Raw genomic sequence first — 23,927 nt, forward strand, 5'->3', positions numbered from 1 at the left:
TAATTTAAAAAATAATGTAAAATGATGCACAAACATGAAACATTTTTTGAATGTATAAAATGTTTTTTATGGATATGTGGATAAGATAATAGGTTACCAGTCACAACCACCAGGTGCTTCAGGAAACAGGCTGTTGCGAGAGCTGGAAGTGCCACTTTTTGCTTGCTATTGTGTGGGGGTTTTTTTTGTTTGTTTTTTTTCTAATTGAATTTTGTGTGTAAATGCGTCTTTTATGTAGAAAGATGTTTTGTTTGTGCAACCATTTTATGTTATGTTGAGTCTTTTTTTTCTACCTGTTTGTTGTCATTAAAGCGGCATCAAATTGTTTGCTACAGTTTCTTATACACAGCCGTAAATAGACGTATAGCCTATTATTTATTCATTTGTTTGTGTATTTATTCATTTTTAGCATTTATTTATTTAGCGCAAGCCCTTGCCTAGCTGAACACTGTATGTTGTGCTTCCTGCTACTTTATTGAACATGTGCTAAATCAATTAATTATCATTTGGGGTCGTCAGGTGATTTCTCCTGATCACAGAAAGTTAAATATTATTTTACGGAATCTTAAAAAGACATAAAAACCCTGGTGACGTCACGCAACAGCTGATTTTAAGTTCCTTTTCCAAAGTTCCTTCTCCACCTGTGGAGCCGAGCGCAGCACGTGACTGAACGCGGAAGCGGAAACGGCCGCAGCGACTTGCCAAACAGCTGAGCAGCAGTCAAAGATCGTGTGTGGCAGCGAGGAGAGCCCACGTGACTACCAATACCACTACTACTTCTGCCGTTGCTGCTGTCGGCTCCACACAATCTGTGACTGGGTCATTTAAAAATGTATGACCGGGTTCCTCCGGCTTATTAAAGTGTGTGAAAAAGAAACCACGCCGCGATACGGGTTTAACTTCAAAAGTGAGTCAACCCTTTCAACTTCACTCTCACTGGTGCTCACGCCGGTATTTCTCGGCACCATTTTCAAGTCGTGCTTTCATTTTGGGGGTGGAGGGATACACGTTAAATCCTTAATCGTTCCACAAATAGAATTCTCGGGACGTATATATATATACGAGTGCACGGCGCCGGCGCTTTGATTCGTGTCTTAAAAGTATCTAAGTTGTCGTCGCGCTTGCTGCCGATTCACCACCGTGTCCGTGTATTTCTCCAAGGAAATGAACCCCGAAACGGCACCGGAGTGACACCTCTTCCCGCGCCTCGCACCTCTCTGCCTCCAGCTCAGTTAGCTCGCCCGTGCTAATCCGGCTAACGGCTAACGGGCTAGCTAGTGGCGCTATGATGGCGGAGCTGGTGCAGGGACAGGCCTCGATGAACCAGCCGGGGCTGAAGTCAGAGGGCCTGGCCGATGTTTTACAGAGGGCCCGGCAGGTAACAACTCCGCCGGGGGGTAACACATGGGACGTTCCGGGCCGAGCGGGCTCGTTTGGACCGAGCCAAAGCACTTTTATTCGAATTTGCCCGTGTTGTGCTCGTACTCCTAACTTATGCGCTCCGTCAACACACACTCACACACACTCGCGCTAACACACAGAGAAGCACACACACTCACTCACATACACACACACACACACACACTCTCTCTCTCTCACACACACATACACACACATACACACACTCTCTCACACACACTCTCTCTCACTCTCAGGGGCGCATGCTAGCATGCTAACTAGCACGGAAAGCAGTTTGGAATTGGACTTGTAGCTGCTTTGACACACTTTTCCGCGAGCTGACACGGTGCAGGAGGGACTTTTCTTTTTCTTTTCTTTTTTTCGGGCCGGGGGAGGGAGGGGTGGAGGTGGAGGAGGCGAGGTGGGGGTAGCGCTTAGTTTGTGGAGCTGTCATCCGGACGGGGTAGGGGGAGGGGGGGAGTCCGGCCACACGTGTCACTGTGCGGGGAGAGACAACCTGTTGGTTGGGCTGCGTGCGGGACACAATCACGCAACAGGATCACGGAGGGGGGGGGGGGGGGGGAGAACTCGCCGGACACAAGTCAGCAGTTGGCTTTAAACGTGTCTCTTTCTCTGTGTGTGTGTGTGTGGGGTAGGCATGTGGGACTATCCCCACACACACGCACTGGAACTAGCCACTAGAGTTGCACCCCTACCCCTCCCCGCCGCACCCCTCCCCTCACCAATAGGCTGCTGTTTACTGTAAGTTGCTCTGAAACTAGGCTGCAGTTATGCAACAGCCTCTCCGAGCCATATACAGCCCGCTGGAGGTGTGTCTGCCGCCTATAGAGACAGACAGGCAGGCAGGTAGGAGAGACTGACAGACAGACAGACAGACAGACGGGCGGACCGACCGGCCGCCCTTGCAGGTGTGCACACGCTTCGAACCACGACACACTTCCCACTCTTGCACTGGCGCCAGGTGTGCAACTGAGGAAAAGTGAGATGGTCCAGAGGTTCCTCACTTTTGGAACTCTGGTGGAGGTGCAGCTGCTCCGGTTCTCTGCAAGAGTCGAGTCCACAGATGCAAATCAGCCTCCGGAGGCTGCAGAGCCCAGCTTAGCGTAGCAACAAAGGTGTGTGTGTGTGTGTGTGTGTGTGTGTGTGTGTGTGTGTGTGTGTGTGTGTGTGTGTGTGTGTGTGTGTGTGTGTGTGTGAGAGAGAGAGAGAGTGCATGTGTGGTTGTTTGCCGCTCTCTCAAAGGTCAAGCCCCTCTGGAACCAGGCTAGCAGCAGGCATTTAAAAAACATTCCTATTTAGATTGAAATAAACATTTTTTTTTTTCGTATTTCTTTTAATGGGGCGTCTGGAGCCATTGAACCAGTAAACCAACCAGAAAGTCTCAGATTGTCTCAGCCAATCAGGTGTGAAGTTTATATAACGTGACGTCTGGCCAGGCTGTGTTTTTTTTTTTGTTTGTTTATTCTGATCAATAATTAACGCGTCGCATTCTGACTGCCGCCTCCGCCGGTGTCGACTTTTATTATCAGCTGTCCTGTTTTTTTGTGGGTCACGTAGCGACTCGCTGCCCCCCCCCCCCCAGGAGTGGCTTCGCCTCAGGTGAATTCTGAAGGTGTCGCTAGTTCATCTGCAGCCGCTGGGCCTCCTCCCACCCACTGTGTGTGTTTGTGGTGTTTCCAGTGTTTCACTTCCCAACACTTGAACTCAAACTGCTTTTTAAAAAAGTGACGCCAGAATTTGCGTTAAAGCAAATTGGTTTGGGCACTAAGTTGAGAGTTTTTGCATTTCTAAAATTTCTACAACGTACAATTGCAATTTGTAGGTGTTTCCATTGAATGGTGTGAAGCGCATCCACCGTAATTTGGCTCAAATCTCGTCCCGCTAGATTTTTACGAGATTTATGTTTGCTTTTGTATTGTTTGTTTGTTTGCTGTCAAGAACGGTTGTCAGATTTTTCTCTTTCATTACTTGTAAAAAAAAAAAAACAAGAAAACGTCCGTCTCCTCCTCCTCCTCCGTCCAATCAGAACTTGCCATTTTCACTTGAAGTGAGCTGGTCACATGACCCCTTACGTCATGGCCGCTGATGCCAAAAAAGCGTTTCCGTGACACTTTTGTGATGTACCTCTGTGAAAAGCACCTCATGAGAGCCTCAAAACCTCTCAGCCGTGTTTGAGAGGATTTTCCAAGTTGTGCCATTTCCATCGCCAGTTTTTCTTTTATTACCATGTTTAGGTTTCGCGCAATTCTAGGGGTGACGGAAACGCAGCTGTTCAAGATCTTTGTTGCAATTTCTATTTGTTAGCAAAACACGCTAATCCACTGCTAACATGCTAGGTTGCCAACAATGATCAGAGTCGACGCAGATGCATTTGTTTGGTTTGTTTATTGAGCACACAGAATATCAGTGGTGAAGGGACGTTACGACGCCCAGTGGGCTTGCACAGGAGCTCCGCCCCTTTCGATAATTACAGTCAACGTAAATTAATGAGGCCAACAAATAAACTTTGAAAGAAGATAGAGAGACAATAATAATCAATGTTGGATAAGAAAAAACAGAGACAAATTAGTGTAAGAGTGCGAGACGTTTTGTCAGAGACCGTACTCAACTGGCAGGGAGCTCATTGATCATCCTGGAAATGAACTTGTCAATATGCAAACATATCTGATAGATATTAATTTCTTCATCATTCATGGATCGCTAAGATGATAGCAACTCGCAACTGCGCTTTGTCGAAGTTTTACAAATACAGCAGCCCCTGGTTTATCGCTGGGGATGCGTTCTAAAAATAACCCGCTATAGACGAAATGCGACAAGTACTCGGCTTTATTTTTTTTTTTTACAATTATTCTACATGTTTTAAGCCGTAAAACCCACAACCACACACTTTAATACACTTCTCTCAGACAGGCAAACATTTTCTCACATTTCTCTCGTATTTGAACTCTCAAAAGTTTTCTTGCGATTTTAAAATAATAAGTACAATATTAGTAAATGAAACCAATGATCAAAACCTGTTTTCAAGCCCAAACATTAAAAAGAATAAATAAATGTTGCGAGCTCCAATGCTAACGGCTAACTTGTGTCTCTCTGCTAGATGGTGGGGAAGATGGGTGGGGAAACCATGTCCCACCTGAACAGCTCGGCAGGAAGTGTTGAGCAGACACTCTACTACCAGAAGAGACCCGGCGAGGACGGAGGTGTGTGTGTGTGTCTGTGTGTGTGTGAGACTCGCGCTCGAAAGGTCGACAACCTCATAACTCATTTACTGTTTGTTTTTCACTAAAATTCAGTTGTTTTTTTTAACGCTACATGTATGCAAAGAGCTTTTGTGACTCAAAAGTCGCTTGTGAAGGACGCTGAAGACTCGGTGCTGAAGACTCGGTGCTGAAGACTCGGTGCTGCAGACACTTGATTGAAAAAAAAGAGCGTGTGTTTTTTTGCTTCCGTTTTATGAAAACGGAAGCAAAACCTCAGAAATGATCTGATTGGTCGCTGTCAAACCTTCTGAGGCGTCAGCCCGCACCTGAGTGGGAAGAACCCTTACACTGATTTCAGTCTATGTTCAGACTAGCCACTAGAGTTCAGAACCTTTGACCGTGATCTCTGAGGAACCGTCGGTGTCTGTCTGTCTGTCTATCCGTCTGTGATCAGATCACTGAACTGTGGGAGTCAAACTGTTCTCCGGTCTAATCTGTGTTTGTTTCTCCCAGTAGGAAACCAGCTGGCAGCCATGGGCCACCAGAGGTACGGCCAGCGGCTCGTATTGATCACACACACACAGAGCAAGCTGACACTGATAATGACTTGTGCTCAGCATCATAGTCTTGTTTGCAAATACGTGTGTGTGTGTGTGTGTGTGTGTGTGTGTGTGTGTGTGTGTGTGTGTGTGTGTGTGTGTGTGTGTGTGTGTGTGTGTGTGTGTGTGTGTGTGTGTGTGTGTGTGTGTGTGTGTGTGTGAGTGAGACAGTGGATAAGTGTTTATAGATTTGTCCTCCCACCAACATAATCTCAAGAATAATCACTTCATACACACACACTTCTGCACACTGTGGTTGTGACTTTTCCCTCTAGCCAGGATGTTAATGTGTGTGTCTGTGTGTGTGTTGCAGCAGGGTAATCACAGAGGATTACAAGGTCCCCGACAGAATGGTTGGCTTCAGTGAGTATGACCTCTGACCTCCGGCCCCCGTCCGCCGCTCCCACCTCTGCAGCGGCCGCCTGTCGTCCAATCAGATCGTAGAGGTGAAGTCCGGCTGGTCTTGACAATGCAGACGGCCGACCTCTGCTTGACCTTCGGTCTCCAGCCGTTCAGAAGTTCCGACAGGGACTGGAACTCTGAGTGCCGTCCACCCGGAGGCCTGAAACTCAGACAGAATTGTCTTTGCTCAGACGATGAACCGCCTCATAGGAGGAAAAACATGTTGCTGTAATGTCAATGGAAAATGAAGCAAAGCCAAGTTGCAACCAAAGCTGTGTCTTTGAAGCCCCACCAGGGTGTTGAGCTCTTTATTGAAACGACTCTGAAAACAATTCTAAAATAGCAGCTGTTTTATTACAAAATATTAATACAATTTCTTCAAGTTCGGCGGGCCAAATTATAAAGCTGAATGGGCCGCATTTGGCCCCCGGGCCGTAGTCTGCCCACGCCTGGTCTAGTGTGTATCAGTCGGACCTGCGTGACCTCCCGTTGAACCCACAGCTCATCACTTCCTGTCGTCAACTCGGATCCTCACGTTGATTCTTCCTCTTTCAGTCATCGGCCGAGGCGGCGAGCAGATCACCAGGATCCAGTTGGAGTCCGGCTGCAAGATCCAGATCGCTTCTGGTGAGACCAGTGCTTCAGCCCCCTAGCCTGCAGGAGGAGGAGGAGCTTCTTGCTGGGGCTCCTCCTCCTCCTCTTCCCCTTCCCCTTCCTCCTCCTCCTCATCCACCCCCCTTCCTCCTTGCAGATCTTACTTCTCCATGTCTGAAAAGTGAACCTGTGTGTGTGTGTGTGTGTGTGTGTGTGTGTGTGTGTGTGTGTGTGTGTGTGTGTGTGTGTGTGTAGATAGCGGCGGCCTGATGGAGCGGCCGTGCTCCCTGACCGGGACCCCAGAGAGCATCGAGTAAGTTCTCCGATGATGAGGACGACGTTGTCGTCTTGTCGTCACCCACCGGGTGCACCTGACCTCTGACCTTTGTCTGTTTGTGCAGGCAGGCCAAGCGGTTGCTGGTCCAGATTGTGGAGCGGTGCAGAAACGGGCCGGGTTTCCACGGCGAAGGAGACGGCGGCGGCGGCGGTTCCTCCGTGCAGGAGATGCTGATCCCGGCCAGCAAGGTGGGGCTGGTGATTGGCCGCGGCGGAGACACCATCAAGCAGCTGCAGGTGAGGGAAGCCCACGATTGGCCACGTTTGGTTTGGATTTCTTTTCTTTTGTGGAACCATTCCAGGTGTCTGATGGTCCTCCGTGTGTGTGTGTGTGTGTGTGTGTGTGTGTGTGTGTGTGTGTGTGTGTGTGTGTGTGTGTGTGTGTGTGTGTGTGTGTGTGTGTGTGTGTGTGTGTGTGTGTCAGGAGAGGGCAGGGGTCAAGATGATGATGATCCAGGATGGTCCGATGCCGACGGGAGCCGACAAACCCCTCCGTATCTCTGGGGACCCCTACAAAGTGCAGGTTAGCGCCGACGCTAAGCTAAACGCTAACACCGAGCGAAGCGAAGCAAAGACGCTGCTGAAGGATGAGTTGTTTTTGCAGTGGTCTCCTCTTACTCCTCCTCCTCCTCCTCCTCCTCCTCTTACTCCTCCACCTCCCGCAGGCCGCCAGGGAGCTGGTGCTGGAGGTGATCCGGGATAAGGACGGAGACTTCCGGTCAGGACGCAGTGACTTCAGCGCCCGGCTGGGCGGAGCCAACCTGGACGTAAGTCAGGCTGCAACCATACCACCACTATATTAAAATAAAGGCACATTTATCAGTAGCACGGTTTTGTCTTTCAATGTAAAAGATCACAGGTGTATTACTGCACAATTTATAGATTGTATGCGGTGTTAATCACAAAGTTGAAGGCCCCTCCCCCGCAGGTTCCAGTCCCTCGCTTCGCCGTCGGCATCGTCATCGGCAGGAACGGCGAGATGATCAAGAAGATCCAGAACGACGCCGGAGTCCGGATCCAGTTCAAAGCGGGTCTGTTCACACCAGTCTCTCCCCCCCCCTCGCAATCAGTCCGGTTCAAACCGGTTCAAACGGGTCGGAAGACCTCTGGTCGAACCAGTTCACTGTCATCGTCATCCGTCATGGGTTGACAAGCAGGTGGTTTAACCTTTGACTTTTGACCCTGCTGCAGACGATGGCATCAGTCCCGAGCGGGTTGCCATGGTGATGGGTCAGCCGGACCGCTGTCAGCACGCAGTCCACCTCATCAATGAGCTCATCCAGACCGCACAGGTGAGCTGAGGCGCACACACACACACACACACTAAGCTCCCGCAGCGCTCACGTCGTCCGCTACGTGTGATTTATTTTGTCAGGAGCGCGATGGTTTTGGCTCCGCCCTGCGAGGTGGGCGGGTCCGAGGCCGTGGTGATTGGACGATGGGTTCTCCTGGTCCGCTGCAGGAAGTCACCTACACCATCCCAGCCGACAAGTGCGGCCTGGTCATTGGCAAAGGTAGGAGGGGGGGGGAAAGAAAAGTGTGCACTAAAACGCACACACACACACACACACTCCAGGTTTTCTCTGTTTCTGCCTGAAAATCTGTTGCTGCTGACTCACAATTGACAAGGAGCACAATGTGAAATATACTCAATGAGACTTCCATTAGCACCTTTCCCTGTGTGTGTGTGTGTGTGTGTGTGTGTGTGTGTGTGTGTGTGTGTGTGTGTGTGTGTGTGTGTGTGTGTGTGTGTGTGTGTGTGTGTGTGTGTGTGTGTGTGTGTTAGGGGGTCAAGAGGGGTCGAGCAGCAGCTTCCAAAATAAAAGCAGCAGGAAAAAAAAAATGTCAAGTGTTCAGTGTTTAGACACCATATGGTGTGTGTGTGTGTGTGTGTGTGTGTGTGTGTGTGGTCTATTGTGCGAGTGGCCTCCCTCCCTTCCTCCCTCTCTCCAGCTGGAGCTTCTTGTGCAGAAGAACAGTTTGATTTGATTTAATCACTTTCCATGTTCCAGTGTTTTGGCTTCTAAACCAATCAGAGCGACTGCAGTTATTTGAGCCACAAACCACTGAGTGAACGATAAAACCTGGCCAGTTGTTTGAGTATGATGAGGCGACTGTTGGAGTGTGAGAACCTCATTGAAGGTCTGTTAGTGTTCTCATCATTTGGTTAACAAAGGGTTATTAATGACCTCAGGGTGCTTAGGAGGGAGGAGGGGTGACGGGTGGGGTGTGGAGGGGGGGGGGGGGAGTCCTCTGATTGGGCGTCCAGGATGAATCAATGTATGATTTCCACCTTTCAGCTCTTTATTCAGCAGCGGCGGTGGACAGCTACCCTGTCGTCATACTCGTTGTTAATAAAGTTTCTTTGAATCAGGCTGACTGGAAGCTGGTTCTGATGGTTCTGGGGTGGGTTCGACCACTCAGACGGTCGCTGGTTATGTCACATCAGAACCACTCTGGGCTATTGGCTGTCTAGAAGCCGCCTCGGAGGCGTGTCAGGTGATCGGCCAATCGTGTGTGTGTGTGTGTGTGTGTGTGTGTGTGTGTGTGTGTGTGTGTGTGTGTGTGTGTGTGTGTGTGTGTGTGTGTGTGTGTGTGTCAGCGATCCTCCGCCTCGGGCGTCGCTCTCTCGCTCTCCTCTGCACGTCGCCGTGCGACCGATGAGTCGCCCCCGATGCTAACTCTGTAGCAGCTGTGTGAACGTGACTTGTGATTGGCCGGCCCGTCTGCTCGGCCGCCGCGCAGGTGGAGAAACCATCAAGAGCATCAACCAGCAGTCTGGAGCCCATGTGGAGCTGCAGAGGAACCCGCCGCCCTCCACCGACCCCAACACCCGCGTCTTCACCATCCGGGGCACCGCCCAGCAGATGGAAGTGGCCCGCCAGCTCATCGACGACAAGATCGGGGTGCGCGAATCGAACGCAGCGAAAGTGGGAGGGGGAAAAAAAAATGAATGAAAGAAATGAAAGGTTTGGTCTGCGTTCCTCCTCAGGGCTCCGGCATCATGAGCAACGGAGGGTTCGGCTTCAGTCCCTTCACCCAGGGCCCGGCCACACACCAGAAGTAAGACACACACTCACACACACACACACACACACACTCTTCAGAAACCCACCTGGAAAAGTTGCCGCTTCGCTGGAGATTGAAAAAAATTTTTTTTTAAAAAATCACACAGTTGTTTGTCCGGCAACAATTAGCAATAAAGAAAAACAGCTGGTGCTGACTGGCGGTGTTGTGCTCTTCTCTGATTGGTGCAGCTGTGGCAGCAATCAGACCTTCCTGACTGGAGTTTGGGGAAACACCTACCAGACCAGCTGGCAGAACCCTGGACAGCAAGACCCTGGTAACACACACACACACAGTTCAGTTACAGCAACATGCACACGCTTGTACATTTGTGTGTGTGAGTGAGTGAGCAAGAGAGACCTCTGATTGGTCACCGGAATGAAGTCCCGCCCATATCAAAAGTCAAACCTGGGAAGGGGGGGGTGGTTCACGACAGCAGTTGCACAAGTGGACACATAGGCACAAGCACACAGACACACACACACATGTAAAGACGCACTCTTGAGTCCGGTACTAAGACTCTCTCTTTGCGTGTGTGTGTGTAGGTCACAGTTTGGCTCAGACAGGACAGATGGACTACTCTAAAGCATGGGAGGAGTACTATAAGAAGCTAGGCAAGTGCCTCCTCACACACACACACACACACACACACACACACACACACACACACACACACACACACATACACACACACACAGCGTGCAAACATTGAATTTGAATTGAGTTGAAGTTGTGCAGTTTCTTGGGGGGGGCTCGCCGTGTGTTATTATAAACACAAAACTGCAGTGGAGACATGTTCACACAATCAGGTCACATGACACCTCCTCCCACTAGCCCCGCCCTCCAGTCAGGGCCGTCCAATTTAGAAAGCAACCGTTTTGACGACAGAGATGCGCTGGACTCAGCTAGCGTTAGCTCGCTAGCCAGCCAGCTAGGTCAGAGGCGTTGTCCTCGTCACGACCGCACAGCTGATTGGCTGTTGGTGGAAAGGGGGCGGGATTTCAAAGCCTTCCCGGGATTCTCTGATCGCAGCTGTGCTTGGAGTGAGTTCTCTGATCTAACTGTGTGTGTGTGTATGTGTGTGTGTGTGTGTCTGCGTGTGTGTGTCTGCGTGTGTGTGTCTGCGCGCGTGTGTGTGTGTGTGTCTGCACGTGTGTGTGTGTGTGTGTGTCTGCGTGTGTCTGCGCGCGTGCAGGTCAGCAGAATCAGCCTCAGAGCCTGATGACGGACTACAGCAAGGCCTGGGAGGACTACTACAAGAAGCAAAGTAGGTCCCTGCAAAGGTGTTTGGGGGGGGGGGTAGTCGGGGTGGGGCGTCAACAGGTGCATGATGGGACTCCTGTGTGTCCGCAGGTCAGTCGTCCCAGCAGAGCTCGGTGCCAGAGTACACTGCAGCGTTAGCCGAATACTACAGACAGCAGCCCTACCTGTGGAACCCAGCCCAGATCCAGGTCACACACACACACACACACACACACACACACACACACACACACACTCACTCACCTTCTGGCGGGGAGGGAAAGTACATTTCCTGTCTTTTTTGACTTTTTTTTTTTTTTACACATCTTTTTTTCTTTCTTTTTTTCTAGGATCATTAGGCCCCTCCCCTCCCTCCCTCGCCCCCCCGGCTGGCCCCAGCACCAGGTGAAGGCCTCAGGGTGGTCAGGGCGGGCCGTAGACGGCACCAGGGCCGGAGGTTTCCTCTCGACGCTCCGCCGCTTCTTCCTTTTGTAGAGAAAAAAAAAAAAAAAAGAACCTGAGGATTAACTGAAAAAAATCACGAACTCTTTTCTTTCTGTTTTTTAACCTTCACAAAGTTGGTATTTTCGTCGGGCAAAGTTTTTTTGTTTTGTTTTGTTGTTTTTTTTTGTTTTTTTCAGACCAGCCTCTGGTCTCTCCTCCCACGTAGGCCTGGGTTTTCTTTTCTTTCTTTTTTTTCCTTTTCTTTTTTTTTTTTTTTTTTTTTTTATCAAACTTGAACTTAAAGATGTATCAGTGTGGCTTTGAACAAAACAAATCCAGTATAATCTATATTTTGTCTAGTTTTATTTTCCAATAAGAAACGGTAATAATAAGGCTTAGCAGTCTTGAGTGAGAAAATCAGATATTATTGTTATTATTATTATTATTGTTTATGCTAATGTTTTAAAGCATGCGTCAGATTGTGTGTTGACTCTATTATTTTTTTCCCTTTTTTTTATGTCGGCATAGAAATATTTTAATAGCGTCAGATGGAACTTTAATGTTTTACCGTCAGAGACAATTTCTTTTTTTTTGATACTAAATTTTTTTTCCGCTCGCTGGGTCTTTTTGTTCTCGGTTTCAATTTTATCTGTTCAGTCGCCATCTTGGAGGTGCAATGACGCGTTTATCCTTTTTTTTTTTTTTTTTTCGGTTTGATGATAGTTCTTATATACCTGTATTCTCTCTAATAGTGATTCTTTAGGTTTTATGATTTTCATGATGAATAAATGACGATTTATATTGCAATGTCTAAAGCCAGATCTCTCTGTGGTCAAACACCGTTTCACCGTTTCCTCCGCTGCGATCACAAGACATGACCAGGAAAAAAAAACGGCAAGAAACAAACAAAAAAAGAGGCGGGAAAAATAACTATTTTTCTTACAGAGTTGAATTTCATGACCGTAAGCTAGTTCTGCCTTTCCTATTCCTCGGAGGATGGGGGGTGTGGGGGCGTGTAGTTTTTGTGTAAGAAGCAGCGTTTAGGGAGCTCAACAATGAAGTGATGGATTCTATTTGTTCTATATCTTATTTCAATCTATTTGGCATGTATCCGAACAATGTTAACTAAAACGCTGTGTGTGTGTATGTGTGCGTTACCTCAGCTTTGTATTCGCCAGATGAATGTGGTGGGCTAACCGTTTTCTGTTAGCTGTGGGGGGGTTTTGTTTGTCAGCGTAAAAATGCACCATGGCTAAACTTTGTTTTTCTGGGGTTTTTTTTTGTTTTGTTTTTTGCAGTTCTCTTTTACGAGTTTCACGTTCAGGTAAAATTAAAGTTGTTGCTAGAACGGATGATTTTTTGGCGGGGGGGGGGGGGGGGGGTTTAACGCGTAGGAAGTATTTGGCGTTGAAAGTTCTCTTTTACAGATCCGCGTGTCTTACTCGTTTTTTTTGTTGTTTGAATGTACGCGTTCTGTCGCCCCCTGCCTGCGCAGTGACGCCGCTACCGGCCAGGGGGCGACAGAACTGTAACGTCTGGTCGTGAAGAGGTGCTTGTTAATGTCGCGTAGCTGTTGTACAGTTCAAAATTTGCAACGCGGTGGCTTTCCGTTAAACTCGTCTGCTAACGAACGGCGAGCTGTCGACGTCGGCTGACGTTTTTAAAATTGTGCCAGTTTTCTTCTTCCAATTTTTGCAGAATGTTAGTTTTCTAAATGATAGATTTGGGTTTTGGCTGCGTTATGTGAACTCTGTAGGTTAGCAGAACTCGTCGTGCGTTGGCGAGCCACACTGTTGTGTTGTGTAAGACGGTGCTTCTCAAACTTGTTGGTTGTTTTAGAGACGCTGCTGCGGCGGCGGCGCCTCGGTCGCGCAGCGGCGAATGTGAAAATTTAGTTTGTTGCTCGTTGTCTTTTCATTTTGTTTTGGTTTTCCAAACCCATGTTAGCTTTCGCGGCTAGCTCGCCTCACGCTGGTAGGTCACGTCTGAAAGACGAGTGCGTAGCCATACAACTTCCAGTTCTCAGCGTGTTGTCGTACGAATCGTGTTTGTTTTCCGTGTTAGCGGGCCGGTCTGTGCTTGCTGACTTTGCCCAATGCTACGCGTGTTGGACCACAGAGAGGTTTGTCTTACGTCGAGGGCGACCCGGCTCGGTCGGGCCTCGGTTGAACGTTGAATCAGTTGGTTCTGCTGTGTGTATGAAGTGTGATGATAATAATAATAATGCCGATAATAATGAGTTCTCCCGCGCAGGCAGGAGGGCCTATTTAAATCTGTTCATCCCGTTTCATTCAGTTTTGTCGATGAGATATGGTTTGTGTAAATTTCCATTCTGGAGGGGGTTTTGTTTTTTTCTCTCTCCGGGTGCAAAATGTTCTTTATCTTGTTGAGAGAAAAATTGTTTTTAGAAAAAGAAATTTCACCTTTGTCGTGTCAAAAAAAACGATTTGCAAACTGAGCGTGTTTCTTTTGCGTTTCTCAAGACTGCTAGGCTAACTGTCTGTATTCTCTCTCTCTCTCTCTCTCTCTCTCTCTCTCTCTCTCTCTCTCTCTCTCTCTCTCTCTCTCTCTCTCTCTCTCTCTCTCTCTCTCTCTCCCTCTCTCTCTCTCCCCCTCCTCATGCTTTTGTCCAAGTGGGCGTGGCCACGCTCACAAGTTGCGGGAACTTTGTGGTTGGTCACGTCGAGCCGTGATAAAGAAAACATTCCCGCAACTTAAAAGGTCTGGGGGGGTGTGGGGTGGGAGGTGTCCCCCCTCACCCCTCACCCCGCCCCTCCTACCCCCCTCCACCCCCCCCCCCCCCCACTGATGATTGATTGGGAAATAAAAAGAAAACGAAACAAGCCTGAAGTTGGGCAGCGGCCTGGGGTCCAGTTCTGGTCCTGGTGCCGCTGACCAAGTTGGAAAACCAGTACCACCATTAGAACCCACCCAGCTGGGGGAGGGAAGGGGGCGGGGAGGAGGGGCACGCCGGACCGCCTGCTCCAGTTTAAGTTCTTCCTGGTTTCCCGGAACCTTTGGCCCTGAAGGCTCCATGGGAACCTTTTTGGTTTTGTGGTTTCTGTTGTTTTTCTAATGGACTCGCGTCCAAACTGTAACCTGCAGATTTTTCTATTAGATTCTATTTGACAAGAGTTGTGTATTGAAGCCGAGCCACGAGACTGTCGCTGGCCGAGGAGGAGGAAGAGGAGGAGGAGGGCGGTGGTGGTGATAATGATGACGACGATGATGATGATGATGATTACTGTGAGGGCTAAAATAAAAACAGGCTCATTCTTTCTGACTGATGAGTTTTTGTTTTTTGAATTTGAATTTTTGATTCTTCCATGTGGATGAATGACTAGAAGGATGGATGAATGGATGAAGGATAAATGGATGGATGACCGGCTGGATGATGGGTGAATGGATGACCAGAAGGATGGATGAAGGTTAAATGGATGGATGACCAGAAGGATGGATGAAGGTTAAATGGATGGATGGATGGATGGATGGATGGATGACTACATGTACAGATTGTTGGATGGTACATGAATGATGGATGACTGACTAGAGGGATGGATGGAGGATTTTTTTTTTTGACAAACAACTATTTGACAAGAGTTGTGTATTAAAGCTGAGCCATGGGACTGTCGCTGGCTGAAGAAGAGGAGGAGGAGGAGGAGGAGGAGGAGGAGGAGGATGATGATGATGATGATGCTCACTATGAGGTCTATACACTTCATCCTCTCGTCTTGCGACTGTTTGAAAGGGAGATTTATCATTTATTCATGTTCCCAGAGCGGAGACAGATGGGCTGAGTGATGGCGTGATGTCATGGTCATTACTGTAATCACACACAGTCGGACCTCCGGGACGAGTGAAGCGGTTCCGAGGGACAACCGTGAAAACTCAGCAGCTTCGTCTCTGCTGCTGCTGCTGCTGAGGCTGCACGTCCTGTGTAGTCTGCACAGTTCCACCCTTGTCCTCCAGGTCTACAGGGGGCGCCACCCGTCCGCCCTGGCCGTGCTGGTACACTAGATGTGTTTCCATGACCCCTAGAACTGCACAAAACCTAAATATCGCAATTCAGACTGGATGGGACAGGAAACAGTGACTGACAGTGTGTGTGTGTGGGTGTGTGCTGATGGAGTACAGGAAGTACAGGAGCTCTGTAAGTACAGATGAGAGATGTTGCTGTGTCTCAATTCAGGTTCTGCGTCCTTGAAATGCGCATTTTGGAAGGAAGTTGCGTCATAGCACTGCACGAAGGCTCCTCCCAATTCCCGAGGGTGCTTAGGACGCTCAAAATGCGCACTCGGAAATATGCACTCGTTTTAGCCGATTCCAAGGATGCACCGCTACTATCCTTCGCGTACTTGTGTATGCCAGGATGCTTTGCATGCTGCTGCAAAGCATCGTGGGATCCTGGGAAGTCAGCTGAAATTAGCTGCATGTACTGGTTAAGACACGTCATATAAATCTAAATATTGAAGTTTCACATAAAGTATCCAGTTTTTAACGTAGGATTTTACTTATTTGACTATCCAACTGCATCGTTAGATGGCGAACCAATGGTTAGCTTGATACTATAAAAACGTCACTTCCGGGGTTGGCCAGCCGGAGGGAACGGCGGTGACGAAACGAGGAAATACGCCGAAGGCCAGACCGTCCCGAGTGGTGACCGGGGAGGCGGGGTTTGGTCCGTCCTTCTAGGCTGGGAACTCTAAGAACGCTTCCTTCAGACGGAGGACACTCGGTCTCAAGGGTGCAGACCCTGAATTGAGACACAGCGTGTGTGTGTGTGTGTGTGTGTGTGTGTGTGTGTGTGTGTGTGTGTGTGTGTGTGTGTGTGTGTGTGCTGATGGAGCACAGGAAGTACAGGAGCTCTGTAAGTACAGATGTGTGTGTGTGTGTGTGTGTGTGTGTGTGTGTGTGTGTGTGTGTGTGTGTGCTGATGGAGTACAGGAGCTCTGTAAGTACAGATGAGTGTGTGTGTGTGTGTGTGTGTGTGCTGATGGAGTACATGAAGTACAGGAGCTCTGTAAGTACAGATGAGTGTGTGTGTGTGTGTGGGAGCTGATTAAAGATTAAAGCGCTCTGGTTTTCTGGATCCAGTCCAAATGTTTCCCATGATGCTCAGCGTCCAACGCCACTCATAAAACAACATCATTTCCAGAGTCGAGTTACATCAAGCTGTTAGATTCTGTTCCGGGTGTCGGCCAGACAGAGGGATGGATGCATGGATGGCCTTTTCGTTCACTCATAAAATTCTAAAACACTTGTTTTTGTCTTTGACTTCTGATTGCAATTTGATCTGAATTCTTTTCAAGCTTGTTTTTCTGTTTTTTGCCCTCCAAAAAAAAAATAGTAAAAGCAGTAACGAATCGGACAGAGGAGGAAGAGGAGGAGGAACTTTGATCAGCTGAAGACTCCCTGCAGAGATGGATGGATGAATGACTGGATAGATGGGTGGATGGATGGATGGCTAGATAGGTGGATGGATGGATGGATGAATTGTTGGATGGATTGATGAAAGGATAGATGAATGGATAGATGGATGATTGATGGATGGATGGATGAATGATAGATGGATGGATGGATGGATGGATAGGTGGACGATAGATGGATGGATGGATGGATGGATGGACGATGAATGGATGGATGGATGGATAGATGGACAATGGATGAATGGATGGGTGGATGGGTGGATGGATGGATGGACGATAGATGGATGGATGGATGGATGGATAGATGGACGATGAATGGATGGATGGATGGATAGATGGACGATGGATGAATGGATAGGTGGGTGGATGGATGGATGATAGATGGATGGATGGGTGGATGGATGGATGGATAGGTGGACGGATGGATGGGTGGATGGATGGATGATAGATGGATGGATGGATAGGTGGACAGATGGATGGACAGAAATTCATCCCCCAGGAGATTCAGTCTTCACTGCTTCCCTGACGATGATCACAAACTGATTCTGCAGTTTTTGCCACCAGGAACTCCTGCGGCTGCGGGTCATGTGACCACGCCAGCCAATCAGCTGATGAGCAGAGGAGGTCTCTCCTCCGCTGGTATCCCTCTGGGTGATGACGTCACCAGCAGCAGCAGGTGCAGGCTGCCGGCCGCGACGCAGGAGAAGAAAATGAAGAAGAAGAAAAGGGAGCGTTTGATTTTGAGAGCGGAGCAGCTGACGGCTTGTCTCCTCCCGCCTCATTAAAAGGCTTTTTAACGGAGGATTACAGCCTGTCTGTCCGTCCGTCCGTCCAGCCGCATGAATACTGATGAGGCTAATCACATTAACGCAACAGTGTCACACACGCACGCACACACACACACACACTTGGGTCCGTTCCCATCGCCCACCTCCCTCCTCTTTCCCTTCTTCACGTCTTTCTTTTTCACCTCCTCCTCTCTCAATGTCATCCTCTCCCGTTTTCTCCACTTTCCTTTCCTCTCCTCCTTTCTTCATCTTTTCCACCGCTGTCTTCCTCCTTCCTTTCATCCTCTTCATTCCTTTACTTTCATTTCCTCTTCTCCTCTTGCCTTCTCTACTCTTCTTTTCTACTCATCTTTTTCTCTCTCCTCCTCTTCTATTCTCTTGCAAATTCTCTCCCTTTTGTGTCCTTTTCACTTTTTCTCCTTCATCATTTTTTTCTCTTTCTTTCTCCATCATCATTCATCCTTTCATATTTTCATTTCTTTTTCTTTCATTTCCTCCTCTCTTCCTCGTCTTTTCCTCTTTCCCCCCATCCCTTTCTTTCACACGTCTCTTCTTTTTCTTCTCTTGTCCTGTCAATTCTTTCCATTTTCCTCCCCTCATTTTCTCTCCATTTCTTTCCTTTACCCCCTTTATTGTTCTTCCTTCCGTCCTCCCTTCCCCCCATTCCTTCCTTCTGTCTAGCGTCTCTCTTCTCCTCCATTTCACCCCTTTATCTTCGTCTTCTCCTCTTCCTCCTTTCCTTTCCTCAACCTCTTCCATCCCTGTCTCTCCCCTTCTTCTCTTTCTTTCCCCAGTCCCTTTGCTCTTCTCTTCTCTTTTCTTCTTCTCTTCACTTCTCTCCTTCTCTCAGTCCGTCTTGTCGTCCTGTCTTTACGCGTGCCAGTCACCTGCCGCCTCCCTCCCCTCCCCTTAGACACACACACACACACACACACACACACACACACACACACACACACACACACACGCACGCACGCTGTCGCAGAGCTGCGGGCTGTTTTGTGTCGCCCTCGTCAGAAGCTCATTAAAGCGTTAAAGGGTTTGTGTCTCCATTGAGTGAGAGACGCGGCTCCCATTAATAAAGTCCCGCCTTGCGCGCACTCCTCCAGCAGGAGAGAGAGAGAGAGAGAGAGAGAGAGAGAGAGAGAGAGAGAGAGAGAGAATCCCGCGTTCATTGAGTCAAATCACTTGAGAAACATTTGCAAATCTGCTATTATTCCCGGATTTTCGCTCCGCTTCTTTTCTTTTCTTTTCTTTTCTTTTCTCTTTTCTTTTCTCCGCAGTCCGCGGGACAAAAGACGCGCAAGCCGCCGTATTTGGCGCGAGCTCCGTCCGGCGGCAGCGGCCTGGCGCCCGGCCCGAGGCCGCCCGAGGAGACCCTAAAGCCGGCTGACCGGGGCCCGTGAGGCGCCGCCGGCAGAGCAGAGAGGAAATTTGAGGTTGTTTAAATTCACACAAATGAGCCCGAAAATATCCGGACATTCCGCTTCCCTACAATTAATTTTAGAAAAAAAACAATGCAAGTATTAGATGGAAAGTAGAGATTTAAAAAAAAATAGCACAATAAACTTTACAAAAAAATAATATATTTATCTGTACACCTGTGTTTTTTTTCCAGGTGACTTTCACCCCAGACTCTCTGAACCCCCGCATCATTCATCTTCTTTGTTTGTTGCTTCTTTTCTTCTATATTTAATGTCTTTAACAACAAACAAACAAAAAATCTCATCACGTGCTCAAACCCTGCTGAATTCCAAACAGTGGAAAAAAAACCTTTTGATTGGAACTCAATCCAACACGATGTTCCAACCGACAGTCTGGCGACAATACAAGCTGTGTGTGTGTGTGTGTGTGTGTGTGTGTGTGTGTGTGTGTGTGTGTGTGTGTGTGTGTGTGTGTGTGTGTGTGTGTGTGTGCGCGCGCGCGCGGACAATAAATGTTTAAATGCTCATAAACACAGATCAGAGTGAAAGGAGAGGAGAATAATCGCGTTGGGAGACGAGAGGAGGTGGGGAGGGGGGGGATGAGGGGGGGGGATGAAGAAAGCAGCTGTTGTCTCTGTAATCTGTCCTCTAATCTGTTTTCCTGCTCTGTCACTCACACTCCTCCTCCTCCTCCTCCTCGCATTCCGCTGCTGCAGCTCCGATATATTTTGATATAGATCCAAATACATGTATGTATGTATGTATGTATGTATGTATGCCTATACGTCAGAGTATAGGTTAAAATGTTTCCATGTATAATTATTACATTTCAAAGATTTGCCAAGATATATATTTCTAAATATTTTCTGTTCCTGCTCACAGACAGAATCCCCTCCTCCTCCTCCTGCTGCTGCAGGTTTCTCTGCTCTTTACATTATTTTAACTTTGGATTTATTTATTTTTTGCCTTTGTCATCAAATATAGAATATGATAATATATAATCTATTTCATTTGTAATTAAATACAATCAAATTGTTGGATATTTCAAAAGAGAGAAATTAATACACTGGCTAAGACTTTCTGATCATCATCATTTATATTATTAAATTATTTGTTTCATTTTTAAAGGTATGAACTGTTTTTAAATTACAGCCATTTTAATGAGGCAGAGCTGTGCAGACAAACTGCTGCAGAACCTGGACCAGGTGACACCTGAACCTGGACCGAGACCATGCAGGGCCAGGAGGATCAGAACCAGCAGAACCTGCCTAGACCTGTAGGACCTGAACCAGGACCAGCAGGACAAGGACGACCAGGACCAGCAGTACCAGCAAGACCAACAGGACCATGAACAGCAGGACAAGGACGACCAGGACCAGCAGGACCTGCCTAGGCCAGCAGGACCTGAACCAGGACCAGCAGGACCAGCAGGACCAGGACTGTTCATCCTCCTTTTGTTCTTGTTTAATTCAAAATAAGAGTGTGTTTTTGCATCAGTGTCACAAGCCTGAGCTGGAAGCGGAGCAGAGAGGGCGTGCAGGACACACACACACACACACACACACACACACACACTGCAGCAAGTCGTCTCTGAGCCTCGCTCATCACTCAAAGGGAGCTCCTCTCCAAGCCTGCTGTGTCTGAGAAGACGGCTCTGCGTCCTGAGGTCCTGAGCCCACCGGGAGCAGAACTCCTCTGACTCTGCTGAGCAGCACAACGGAAGTGAGAGAAAGTGAGTGGGAGAAAAGGCGTGTGTTAGGGTGCTGGATGGGTGCCAGCCATCAGCTGGGGCGACCGGGGGGGACTGGGTCAGAAGCTGCGTTTCCATCACCTCCAGAACTGAAAAATGGCCATAAAGAAAACTGCTGATGGAAAAACCTCTCAAATATGTCTGAAAGGTTTTGAGGCTCTTATGAGGTGGTTTTTCAGAAGTATCTAAACACACACACACACACACACACACACACACACACACACACACACACACACACACACACACACACACACACACAATGCCACCTCCCCTCTGCTGATAGAAACATTGAGGACTTGATCCCTGCAACTCATTTCAGACTGAAGCCTCTCTCTCTCTCTCTCTCTCTCTCCGTGTCTCTGTCACTGACACACACTCCCTCACTCCCACACACCCTGCAGCAACTCAACTTTGAGCCTCGCTCATCACTCTCTCTCTCACTCTCTCACTCTGCTGTTGACTCCACACGGTCGTCTTGCTCTCTCTCTCTCTCTCTCTCCCTCCTCCTCCATCTCCACCTGCCGGAGCTGAGGAACTTCACTTCCTCCCCAGGGGAAGACGCCTCCTGCTCCTCCTGCTCCTCCTGCTGCTCCTCCACCACCGGACCGGACCGGACCTGACCTCTCCTCCTGCCCGCCATGGGCTCCGTGCTGCCCGGCTCGTCGCTGGGCCTGAAGGCGGCCTTCAAGGCGCAGCAGCAGGTGCAGCAGCAGGCGGCGCAGCAGCAGCAGCTGTGCGTCTCCCTGGCGGACATCATCACCTCGGACATCCTGCACAGCTTCCTGTACGGCCGCTGGAGGCACGTGCTGGGCGAGCAGCAGCAGCAGCAGCTGCATCAGCACCACCACCACCACGCGCACCACCCGCACCCGCAGCACGAGGAGCGCACCGCACCCAGCGCGAGCCCCAAGACCGCCTTCACCGCCGAGGTGCTCGCGCAGTCCTTCTCCGGAGGTCAGTGGTGTGACATTCAGGGTCGTCGAGGGTCCGAGGGTTTGTTTTTGTTAGTTTGTTTGTTTTTGCATCCTGTTTCGCTTTAAAATAAAACCGTTTCGACAGTTCAAGTCTTTAATTTCAATTCTTTCTTTTTTTTTTTTTAAGTTAAAATCAGAAACTCTTGTTTGATCCCGAGACGTTTCATCCCGCTGAGAGCAATGATGAGGTCGATTCTTCACTTTTGAAAAAAAACCAAAAAAATTAGGCATTCGAAGTTTATTTGGGCAAAATGTTTGTACATTTTTAACTAACAAATAAAAAAAAAAAAAAAGAAGTCAAATTTCAAATCAAATTCAATAATAATTTAATTTGGACCTTGTTTATTAATTTTTTACAAGCCTTGAAAAGTGTGTGTGTGTGTGTGTGTGTGTGTGTGTGTGTGTGTGTGTGTGTGTGTTTTTAATCAATTTAAGGGAGGGAGATTTGCTTAAATTCCTCTTTAATCGCTCTTCCTTAGAAAAAAAATAATTTGATCTGATCGATACCGAATCGATATGTTGAATTGGCAGTGTGGTCATCTGAAAGCGCGCGGCGAGTTGAAGCTCTCACACACATTACGATATACGACTCACTAATCTATCAATCAATTGGTTAAATGATGATCAAGCTGTGGATTGTTAATGAGCTCATAACATTTTTTTTTTTTTTTTTTTAACGTTTATAAATTTTCCAGGCTAAAAATTCCAAAGGGGAAGATGGATGTTTCCTCCGCGGCCTTCCACACTTTCGCAAAAAACAAACCAAAACAAAAAACAGCAACAAATATTAAATAATTCGATTCTGCTTGGAAATTCGTTTGTGTTTGGACTGAAATTCGTTCGGGACAATTTTGGAGGCTCAACGTGTACCCGCGACCCCGCAGCGTCCCGCCTCATTTCGGCGGATTATTTGCGGGTTTTTTATTATCTCCGAATCCGCGGGACTTCTCGACGTTTCTCCTCTTTGGCATTTATGAGTTTTTCTCTCCTTTCTTTCTCTTTATGTAAAAGTGCAGATAATCTCGCAGCGCTCTAATCTCCATTCAAATCTCGCTTCTCTTTAACGTCACAAGTTGTTTCACGCTCCGCCTGAAGCGTGAAACAACTTGTGACGGTCCTCCTTTTTTCATTCCTTTTTAACACTTCGCAGACTTTTCTCTCTCTCTTTCTCTCTCTCTTTTTCTCTCTCTCGCTGAGTTTCCACCGAAATCCCTGCGGTTTGAACTTCCTTGTCCGCTAAAAGAGGTCGAGAGGGGGAGCCGAGAGGAAAAAGGAGAATTTAACCTCCTTTTACTTTCTGGCAAAGCTGCTTTTCCTCGCTCGGTGCCTTGCCGCGTTCCTTGTTAATGGGAAATTTCAGCTTTCCTGTCTTTCGGGCCGTTCTGGCCCAGAATGAAACGGTCCGGAACGGTTGTGTCGTTCAATTATAAGGGAGCGGGTTAAATAACTAAAATCTTTTACAACTTGAATGACAATTTTTTTAAATTATGTTTGTCATTGTTGTGTGTGTTTATTTATTTTTAATTTGTTTTTAAATAAAGTTCTGTTTCCATGTGTGTCCAGAGGTCCAGAAGTTGTCCAGCCTGGTTCTGCCCAGCGAGGTGATCATCGCCCAGAGCTCCGTCCCAGGTCAGAGCTCCTGACGCGGCCAAAGGCTCTCGTTGTGTTGTGTCGCCAATTCATTGGTTTCATTTTACAACTAAAGAGTAACAATGATGTCTTTTACAAAGTCTTTGGAAGAAATGTGGTGAAATTATAGCGTGAGTTGACATTGTCAGAATCACAAATTCATAAATCCCCCCCACCCCCCTCTGTGTGTGTGTGTGTGTGTGTGTGCTCGCGCGCGCTGCAGGAGAAGGCCTGGGGATTTTCTCCAAGACGTGGATTAAAGCGGGCACGGAGATGGGGCCGTTCACCGGGCGCCTCATCTCGCCGGAGCACATCGACCTCTACAAGAACAACAACCTCATGTGGGAGGTAAACCACCGCTGCTGCTGCTGCCGCCGCCGCCTCACACACACACACACACACACACAGACACACACACACACACACACGAAAGAACGCGTTTGGACCCCGGGGGTCGCTGCGATTCCGACGCGCTGGCCAGCAAACTCATCAGTGATGCTCGAGTAGGCGCGTTAATCGCGTTAATTTTTTTAATCTGGCACACTGAATTTATATCAATAGTAAGTAAGTGATAAAAAAGAAGCTGTATTTCATCCATTTTTCAGTGTTTTAAGTCATTTCACTAGAATAG

At 48.2% G+C, this 23,927-nt stretch overlaps 2 protein-coding genes across 13 annotated transcripts in view; both read left to right on the forward strand.

The window, feature by feature from the left end:
• Nucleotides 1-743: 743 nt before the first annotated feature.
• Nucleotides 744-14,585, forward strand: LOC142887707 (far upstream element-binding protein 3-like). 11 transcript variants are annotated; one of them, XM_076025537.1, is made up of 20 exons: nt 744-907; nt 1,162-1,378; nt 4,517-4,619; nt 5,136-5,166; nt 5,535-5,581; nt 6,176-6,247; nt 6,470-6,527; nt 6,616-6,787; nt 6,975-7,073; nt 7,216-7,317; nt 7,464-7,581; nt 7,742-7,842; nt 7,926-8,064; nt 9,296-9,456; nt 9,543-9,613; nt 9,808-9,893; nt 10,162-10,230; nt 10,820-10,883; nt 10,970-11,067; nt 11,209-14,585. In XM_076025537.1, the coding sequence occupies exons 2-20, from the start codon at nt 1,286-1,288 to the stop codon at nt 11,265-11,267; spliced, it is 1,743 nt and encodes a 580-aa protein (XP_075881652.1). In that variant the 5' UTR covers nt 744-907; nt 1,162-1,285; the 3' UTR covers nt 11,268-14,585. The 11 variants fall into 11 exon arrangements, with proteins under 11 accessions (XP_075881652.1, XP_075881648.1, XP_075881651.1 ...); XM_076025533.1 differs by having other exon boundaries at nt 745-907; nt 5,133-5,166; nt 5,532-5,581; XM_076025536.1 differs by having other exon boundaries at nt 745-907; nt 5,133-5,166.
• Nucleotides 14,586-21,061: 6,476 nt separating this feature from the next.
• LOC142887713 (PR domain zinc finger protein 12-like) overlaps nt 21,062-23,927 on the forward strand; it is a 5,236-nt gene continuing 2,370 nt past the window's right edge. For both annotated transcript variants that reach the window (XM_076025550.1, XM_076025551.1), the window contains exons 1-3: nt 21,062-21,647; nt 23,231-23,296; nt 23,520-23,644. In XM_076025550.1, coding sequence (XP_075881665.1) covers nt 21,332-21,647; nt 23,231-23,296; nt 23,520-23,644 — 507 coding nt within the window. In that variant the 5' untranslated portion in view covers nt 21,062-21,331. The remainder of the gene's footprint in view (nt 21,648-23,230; nt 23,297-23,519; nt 23,645-23,927) is intronic.

Source organism: Nelusetta ayraudi, unplaced genomic scaffold, assembly GCF_046127955.1.
Source record: "Nelusetta ayraudi isolate G7.1 ecotype Tasmania unplaced genomic scaffold, CSIRO-AGI_Nayr_v1 ptg000018l, whole genome shotgun sequence".
Lineage (NCBI taxonomy): Eukaryota > Metazoa > Chordata > Actinopteri > Tetraodontiformes > Monacanthidae > Nelusetta > Nelusetta ayraudi.

Excerpts from the sequence above, each read along its gene's own strand:
- LOC142887707 (XM_076025533.1), top strand. The coding sequence starts at position 1,286 with ATGATGGCGGAGCTGGTGCAGGGACAGGCCTCGATGAACCAGCCGGGG. Across the intron at positions 7,843-7,925 it reads AGCTCATCCAGACCGCACAG|GAGCGCGATGGTTTTGGCTC; the intron begins GTGAGCTGAGGC and ends TTATTTTGTCAG. Across the intron at positions 9,894-10,161 it reads CCCTGGACAGCAAGACCCTG|GTCACAGTTTGGCTCAGACA; the intron begins GTAACACACACA and ends GTGTGTGTGTAG.